The 8599-nt window shown below is 41.4% G+C and overlaps 1 protein-coding gene across 1 annotated transcript in view; it reads left to right on the top strand.

Annotated features, from left to right (window-relative positions):
* EXOC4 (exocyst complex component 4) overlaps positions 1 to 8599 on the top strand; it is an 868528-nt gene that overhangs the window by 197691 nt on the left and 662238 nt on the right. The window contains exons 8-9 of the mRNA XM_063926760.1: positions 2127 to 2272; positions 2794 to 2882. Of these exons, the coding sequence (XP_063782830.1) occupies positions 2127 to 2272; positions 2794 to 2882 (235 nt within the window). The remainder of the gene's footprint in view (positions 1 to 2126; positions 2273 to 2793; positions 2883 to 8599) is intronic.

The following is an 8599-nucleotide window of genomic DNA, read 5'->3' as shown; positions in this document are numbered from 1 at the left end:
ATAACTCTTATGTTCTGTCCATCCGTTATTAGCATTGCTTGAGTTGTATGAAATTTGTTTTGTGTATCTATTTAATTTATTTGAACAAAAATAAAACCGCCACTGATTTAAGAGTTTTGTCTGAACTAGTATCTGACACTAGTATGGGAAATAAAATTGTTATGCGTTGAAATAGCTTGATACACTTCTATTATTACTTGTGTTGAAAGAAATGAGCATAATTGCTTTGAATGAGTGACTTTATATCAAACTAGGTATCTTTTTGAAATAGAACATTTTGTATTGATTTTAAGTCAGAGGTTTTCATTTTCTTCTTATAAGCTATTATCTCCATTATAACCATGTCATTGTGCAGGAGTAGTTCATATTTTAGCAGTGTCTCACTGACATGAAAGACAAGGATGTCTAAAAATGAACTTTTAAGCCCAGTACCCACGGGCCGATTTGGGAGAGATGTGTGCTGAGCGAACCGCTCAGCACACATCTCTCCTGCCGCTCAGCACAGCGCGATCTGTGCTGAGCGTGCGGGGGGAGACGGGGGGGCCGCTCACTTCACCCAGCGGGTGAAGTGAGCGACCCGCTAGATTGGCCTGCATGCAGGCCAATCTAGCAGCAGCGATAGCGATGTGCGGGGCCGCGCATCGCTATCGCTGAGGGGGCTACACACGGAGCGATCATGCCGATATTCTAAGCAATCTAGTCAGATTGCTTAGAATATCGCTCCGTGAGTACCCCCCTTTAGATGCTAGTCATTACTTCTGCTGTCTGTTTCCACAAATGTCAAAAAGCTCCACCTACAAATATGAATTGCTACACAAGCTGCTACTCCTGGAATCATGTGACACGCTAGCTCTACACACATCTCATACGTTTGGAAACCTCTATAAATGGGTTGATTATAAAATGTTGTACCATAATTAAATGTAGGAATCAAAATGTAAATAGATTTAATGCTTTGGGTCACATTACTTTTTTTGCAGCAATTGAATTTTGAATATGGTATGCATACAAAGCACCTTCTATGTATTAATATAGCTGCTTGCTTGGTGGTTTTCTTTTCAGGATTGATAAGACTCATTTTAGCCATAAAAAAAGTTGTTTATCAAGTAACTCATCACGGTCAACTACCAGAAAAAGAAAATAAAGGGCATTATATAATTTTATAGCTCATTGCAGCTTATGTATTTTGCTAAACTGGAATGCCAGCACAGAACAACGTCATATATACATCTTACCCACTATGAGATAGATAATAAGACCAATTTATTGAATAATATACTTACCCCTCCAGTTTTTATTGGGTCTATGTTCATTTCTATCTGTCTTATAAAAATACAAGTTTTTCTAAGTACATTACAAAGAGTCAGATTCTGTCTGTTATTTATCGGCCTGTAAATAAGTTGATTTTTATGGTTAGCATCAATATGGTTCTCTTTACAACCACGTTTACGGCAAAGCCTCATCTATGAAGTATTGTCTTGCTTCTGGTTTTTCCCTTTCCTTACGAAGTCTCCCACTCTACTGTACGCAGATAACTTCTCAAGATATTTACTATATGTAAATTTGAGTATATCCTTTTAGCAAAGCTTTCTTTATACAGTCAGCATTTTGTGCGAAGAGACTTTTTGTATGATAAAGCAGTAAAAGGAACAAACCACAATTGTCCATATACATGGGATATCTTTCCTGAAATAGCATGTACCCAGGCCGCCAAGAGCAGCCACTGGCCCAGCACTGCTTCGGCGGAGGGGTTTCCATGCCCCCTCAATAAGAAAAAAAAAATTATAATTGTTTTTCCAGCGTCACCAGTGCCAGCCTGGCCGTTATTTAGAGTATTCCATGATTACCTTTGTACAGTGAACTGCGAGACCACAATTCAGTCCAGACAGAGTGGGGTGGAGAGAGGACCCCTGAGTAGCCCCACAACTCCCAGCCTGGACATTTTGCCTGGTCTAGAGCCTTTTTGTTCAGGCAGAGATCTTTTTTAGAAGGAAATTCCTAAATTGTAAATGTAAATCAAAGTCACATAGTGATCTCTTTGTTAATCTTAAAGTTTAACTGTTGAAAGCCTTAGAATCCTTTATAATGGTCACATTTGTTGATTGTAAATGTATTTTCTCCTGTAGATGCTGCTGACTGAGTACCTGGACATGCAGAACACCAAGACCTCTTCAGAGCCATCAGCCCAGCTCAGCTATGCTAGCACAGGGCGAGAATTTGCAGCTTTTTTTGCAAAGAAGAAACCCCAGAGACCTAAAAATTCTCTATTCAAGTATGTGATGATGCTTTTGTTCCAAGACTCTTTATTTTAATATATTTTTTAAAAGTGCAAGTGAAATGTTACATATATTCATAAAGAATTAGGATTTAAAAGGTTGTTTTTTTGTTAGCAAAGTGTCTTTGTGATTTATTCTGTTATATTAGACCTATATTAGACCTGTAAACACATGGCACAGCTTCATAGAAAAAAATGTGTTGTTTTTTTCTTTCTTGCACTGGACAATTACCAAACTGCAGAGGCAAGGCTAGATCTGTCATAGGGAGCATTGTTGTGGCCACCCCATATTAACTTTTTGGATGTTATATTTGCAGTTTATTATTGAGAAATAGGATGAGAGTCTGCCATATGGATCTATGTTTCCTATCTTAGATCAGTTACTACTATGATTTAAGTGCCGTTGGAATGAGGAATGTGAATTGTGTCTTCAAGCTATCTTTTTTAGATCTTCATAATAAATACTTTTTAACTGTGTTTAAACAACGTGTAGTCATTTTAAAATATGCTTTCTTTAGGTTTGAGTCCTCTTCTCATGCAATTAGTATGAGTGCCTACTTGAGGGAACAGAGACGAGAGTTGTACAGCAAAAGTGGAGAACTACTAGGTAAGAGACCTCGCTACATAAGGGTTTGCTTACCAGATTGGTGAAACTTTCTTAAAAACTCCAGGTCCAGCAAAGTACGTACAGTACTGTTGCTTGTACGCTGTGAAATCAATAAAATCATGCCCTACAGTTTTTAAATGACATTTTAATTCTGAAATAAAATGTCATCTTTGTTTTGTATGAAATTGGAAATGTTACATTACATTTGCTCAAAGGTGTAAATCTGCGCTAAACCAGAATAACCAATCAGACATTTCCTTTCATGTTTAGCATGCACTGCACAGATAAAAGCTACTTGATTATTTGTTGAAATGGCTTGTTTTAGGGTCTGATTCAGAGGTGGATGCAGTTGAAAGAATGCATGTTAGGAGCGATAATTAGCACACTGCACATGTGATACCCAGAAGAAATCCCTTCTGCGCACATGCGGAAAACCAGTGTGAGGCGAACGCATTTGGGTACGACATCACTGTTACTTGAGACAGCTTTCATGATCAATGGGCATTTCATGGTGGAGACTGGGAGGTGACCTAAAGTTTTAGCAAAACGAGGACGTGGCATAGGCGTGGTATGGGAGTGTAGCACTACAGCCACAGTGGCCATCACTTAAGAATGTAAGAAGGTGGCAGGCAGCAGCTGCTCGAGGAGTCAGTGTTGCGAGCAATGGTATGTCAGTGGTGGAGAGATCGGATCCACCTGCGCACTTGAGCATTGCTCAGATGGCACAGTGGGCGTTGCAGGGTTTGTGAAGTCCGTAGTACAATAGTGCACAAGGAGAATGCTTAAATTTCCCATTTGCATATTTCCACTTGACAATCCATGAATAATCGAAGCCACACATCTGCATGCACCTCTGAATCAGGTTCTAATTGCGGATTTCTTTCAGCACTTATGCTGTATATACACATTTGTTTCTTTATTGTGCCAAGAAAGGTGGAAATGTAGTTACAAGGCTCTACTGCCATTTCTAAATAAGTTGTCTATATACTTATCTATTTAAAGCTTTGAGAGTATTGAAAATGTTTGTAAGTAACAAGCAATAAAATATCCTAATTCCACAAAAATGGAGAATTCAAAAATGTTTGCCTCTATCTGTTTTTGTGGTTCTACCTCCAGCAGTTCCAGTATACTCCAAGCACAATTCGAAAGAAAAGGAGGTCTCTCACCAGATAGCACAAAATAAATCTGTACTTTATCACTATATCAGAATGAACAAGTCAAAGGTGCCCATGTTTTAGGAGCCGTCATTAGAAAGGTAGTGGGCCCAAGATGAATAGAGAGAGGACTTAACTTGATCGATTTTAACCACTTAACTGGCACAGTCACACGGGTTACCTCCGCTGCTAGCTGGGGTTGTGCTGTCCCACTGCATCCCCTAGAGGTGAATGAGGGGGAAGGGGCACAGATTAATGAGACAATTAAGAAGTACAGTAGTGTGCCTGGGGAGAGATTAAACATATATTGACACTGGATGGTTTTGGGGGTTAGTTCCACATTGGTGGTATACAGACACTGGTTGCTGGGGGTTTAATGCCACTGAGGATTTGTTACAACTAGGGGGGTGACGGGTAATGACACTAGGGATATAGTGCTGCTTGGGGGGTTTATTGTCATTCAGAGTTTGGAGGTTCTACTACAATGGGGAGCTACGATACACTCCCTAAACATTTTGCTTTTTTCAAATAAAATATTTAAGTCCATTTTACAAAATACATTCCAACCATATTTAGATAAAAAAATAATAATCCTTGAACATTTCTGAGTGTTTCGCTTTAAACACTTAGGTAGTTAAGTAACTAAATAGTAACTTAATTAATTGGCGTGTCCCACATGTCGGTGTGATTATTAGAACCATGAAGCTGAATAATTTCTTACATAGTGACAAATATAAGGCCATAATTGAGTAACTTTTAGTTTATTATTTTTGTGTATATACTCCATTTCCCTTGGCAAGGATTTGACATTGTGTGCCAGGTGACGTCATACTTGCGCTTGGAGCTTATAGTGTTTTAATAGGAATGAAAATGAGAAAAATATGGGTTATATGTACCGCCAGGTGCCAATACACCGCAATATTGTGATAAAGTAAATATACAATTCGGCCTTTATAATCGGAAGACGCGATCCCTCCTCAGGCAGTACAGTAGGAATCAGCACATGAGGATGAAAACAGATATAAAAATCATGTGTAGAAACATAGATTTAATCACAAGTTATACATATAACAAATTAAAATGAGGACAGATGAAAATGAACCAATAGTATTCCCCCTCAATACTGTGGAAACTGTAGTGCAAAACAATTACCAGAAGGACTGAGAACAAGAAGTTCTCAATCAAGATTTTATGAAATCACCAGTTCACCACCCGGGCAGGCAGTCTGGGATCCTTTTCACTGGTGAATGTTCAGCAGAAGTCAGCAGACACTGTGGGGGTCCCGTTTTTCCAACGCGTTTCAACCCTATCCTTGGGTCTTTTTCAAGGCAGTATGTTTTAATAGCCCCTGTTGGAGTGGGTGTTGTTTTGGGTAGTAGTAGGTGGTGCCGCTACACTTACTATGTGTGGGACACAAGGCTACGAGTCTCTGTACTTTAGGTCCCCTCAGGTGCATGCACTCCAGTGATCTTTGGCTTTGCTATTTAAGACTGGTCTGGGTTGATGTAGGTTTGCTGCCAAACGTTTTGACCATTTTTGTGTCATGAGTAAGATCCCACATGGGATTGAAATGTTTGTGATTGTTACTATGTTCTGATATGGATTAAACACCACATCTTTTTACACAAGTCTAGTGAGTGTCATGCCTCCTGGATTAGTCATACATTTATTCATAATTGGACTGTTCCTCTGTGTTTTTACACACATATATACTGTGTGTTTATGTGCGTGTATAATATATGTATTGGAAAACTGAACATATAGCCTTCACAATTTGGCCCTTGTTAACATTGCTCAGATCCTTATGTTTGCCCATTTTAAACTTTCCGCCTAATATAACCCACCTATCCACTGTCAGGTGCCATTTTGGCGTCAGGCAATACTGGGGGCAGTGATGGGGGTAAAGGTAGATAGCAGTACTGGAGGATATGGGGGGATTAGGGTCAGACAATAGGTTCTCTCTAGTGATATTGCACAGGGGGGGGTGTGTGTGTGTGTGTGTGTGTGTGTGTGTGTATACACACACACTCCGTGAGTGCCGCTTCTCCTTTGTATATGTGTCTGAGTTTTCAGCTGTTGAGGGCACCGGGCCAAATGTTTCCTATTATGTGAGTGCCGGTCCATGCAGAATAAAGGCAGCACTCAGAGGCTTGCACAGTGGTGAAAAAGTGCTCTTTTAATTAACATTTTGGGGACTGAGCCCCATCATCAGGATAATTTATGTATAATTTCTATAGTGAAAATTCAGTGTATTTCAGTATAGCAGCTCTATTGTGTTACTGGTCTTGTATTTCATTTTAATACATAACAAAGCATAATAGGTATGAGGGGTGACCTTTGACAGACCTCTCACTGCTCCCAGCAGCTCTAAATCCCTCAAGCCATCTTCTGGCCAGCACAGCATATACTATAAGTGAGCCATGCTTCAGTTATGCTTACACGGACACCAGCATGGGAACTCTAAGAACATGAGAGCAGAGTAATACCCCTTTCACACTGCCAAAAATAACCCGGGTTATTGCACGTCAATGCGCAGCAACCCGGGTTTATGTGCAGTGTGAAAAGGGTGAGGGAAAATATCCCGGTTTGAGCAACCTGGTATTTCAACCTGCTATTAAAGAAGGGCTTTACATGGGTACGACGCGGGTAGAAGGGCAGTATGAACGGGTTGCCGTGTCGATGCGTCCTGCTACCCGTTCACACTATAGGAGCAGGAGGTGCTTGCACATCATCTGATCTCGAAGCACACCTCCGCACATGATGCAGTGATGTCATCGACACGGCCATATGCCGTGTCGGAGCCACCAGTCTGAAAGGGGTCTCAAGCAGGTCACACCTGGTAAGGACCCGTGTAAAAGTCCCAGGTGCGATCCTCTGTAGCGATGTGAAAGCGGCTTAAGCCGTTCCATGCATGTGAATTTGTTGGTAGGAGGCAGAATGGTTTAGGCACAGCAAGTTGTTTATAGCGATCCATGGGCTGCATGAGAAATAGCTGCAGCTGCTGGTCACAAAATGTTCCTGGCTGATGCCGCCCACTTTGTGCCATGCATTCCCCCATGAGTCCAGGAAAGAACCAACCAGCTATCTCTCCACCATCCTCTACTGGGAGAATAAGAAAAAAAATATTATTATTGCACTGTGTGCAGGGAGGCAGCCGCCGTCACGCAGCACGGTGCCCTACTGCTGCTCAAACAGTCTCTCACTTGTAGAGCCTGGACTTGGAACGGCGCACTGGCGGGCAAGAAGGAGAGAGGTCTCACTGCTGCCCGCAGTGATTAGCTGTGGAGATTGGCAGAATAGGCGGCTGTGTGACGGGTGCGTCTGTGTTCACTGAACGTCTGTGTTCACCTTAGGTTCATAAAGCGGCAGTGTACACTAGTACTGTCTGTATTATCCACTCAGCATTCTCTAATGTATTGATCGGTCCTGGAAGCGAGGTGAGTCTCCCTGTATCCCACTGTACTGCGTACGGGTAATACAGCACTATGTCTCTGTCTACCTTTTTGAGTATGAATAGCTAGATAAGTGCCTATTGCATATGAGTCTGTATACTATTACTGTTGTTTCTTTCGCTATGCGTCTGAATACGGTAGATCTGTTTAGATATGATTCAGTAATATGTTCTACTTGAAATGTAGTTGTAGTTGATGATGTGCTCATATTGCTTATTATACTAATGTATAATATGTGACTGACTGCTAGTGTGATTGCTGACTTTACGATATATTCTGTCAGTTTTTTCCTATTCCGATCTTCAATGCTGGTGCATGGGTAGGGTCGGATTGTAGGTCAATTTAAAAAGCTTAAAGTGATTACAGTCACAAATTGTGTAGTACACTGTTGAAGTGTTGATTATTTATTATTTCTAAGAGCGGCAAAGGTGAGGAAGATACACTCACAGCAACACCAACGCTTATATCATGCTTGTCTTGCAAAGCTGTGTTAACCTCTCAGGATCTGGTTCAGGATGGTTTGTGTGCAAATTGTTTTAGTTTTCACCAGGATCTCTTGAAAAATACAGGGCAGATTCAGGTGCAGGTTGATCCACCTTGGGCTATGTTTGCACTGACTATGAGGGTCATTCCAAGTTGTTCGCTCGCTAGCAGATTTTAGCAGCATTGCACACGCTAGGCCGCCGCACTCTGGGAGTGTATCTTAGCTTAGCAGAATTGCGAACGAAAGATTAGCAGAATTGCGAATAGAAAATTATTAGCAGTTTCTGAGTAGCTCGAGACTTACTCCTACACTGCGATCAGCTCAGCCCGTTTCGTTCCTGGTTTGATGTCACAAACACGCCCCGCGTTCGGCCAGCCACTCCCCCGTTTCTCAAGACACTCCCGTGTATTATCCTGGCACGCCTGCGTTTTTCCGCACACTCCCAGAAAACGGCTAGTTTCCGCCCAGAAACACCCACTTCCTGTCAATCACACTCCGATCACTTCAACGATGAAAATTCTTCGTTAAGACGTGAGTAAATCTACTAAGTTTTGTGCTAAAATACTTAGCGCATGCGTACTGCGTACCATGCGCATGCGCATTTTCGCCTTCATCGCTCCGTTGCGA

The sequence above is a fragment of the Pseudophryne corroboree genome, chromosome 6, assembly GCF_028390025.1.
Source record: "Pseudophryne corroboree isolate aPseCor3 chromosome 6, aPseCor3.hap2, whole genome shotgun sequence".
Taxonomy (NCBI): Eukaryota; Metazoa; Chordata; class Amphibia; order Anura; family Myobatrachidae; genus Pseudophryne; species Pseudophryne corroboree.
This window is presented reverse-complemented; position numbering and strand designations above follow the sequence as displayed.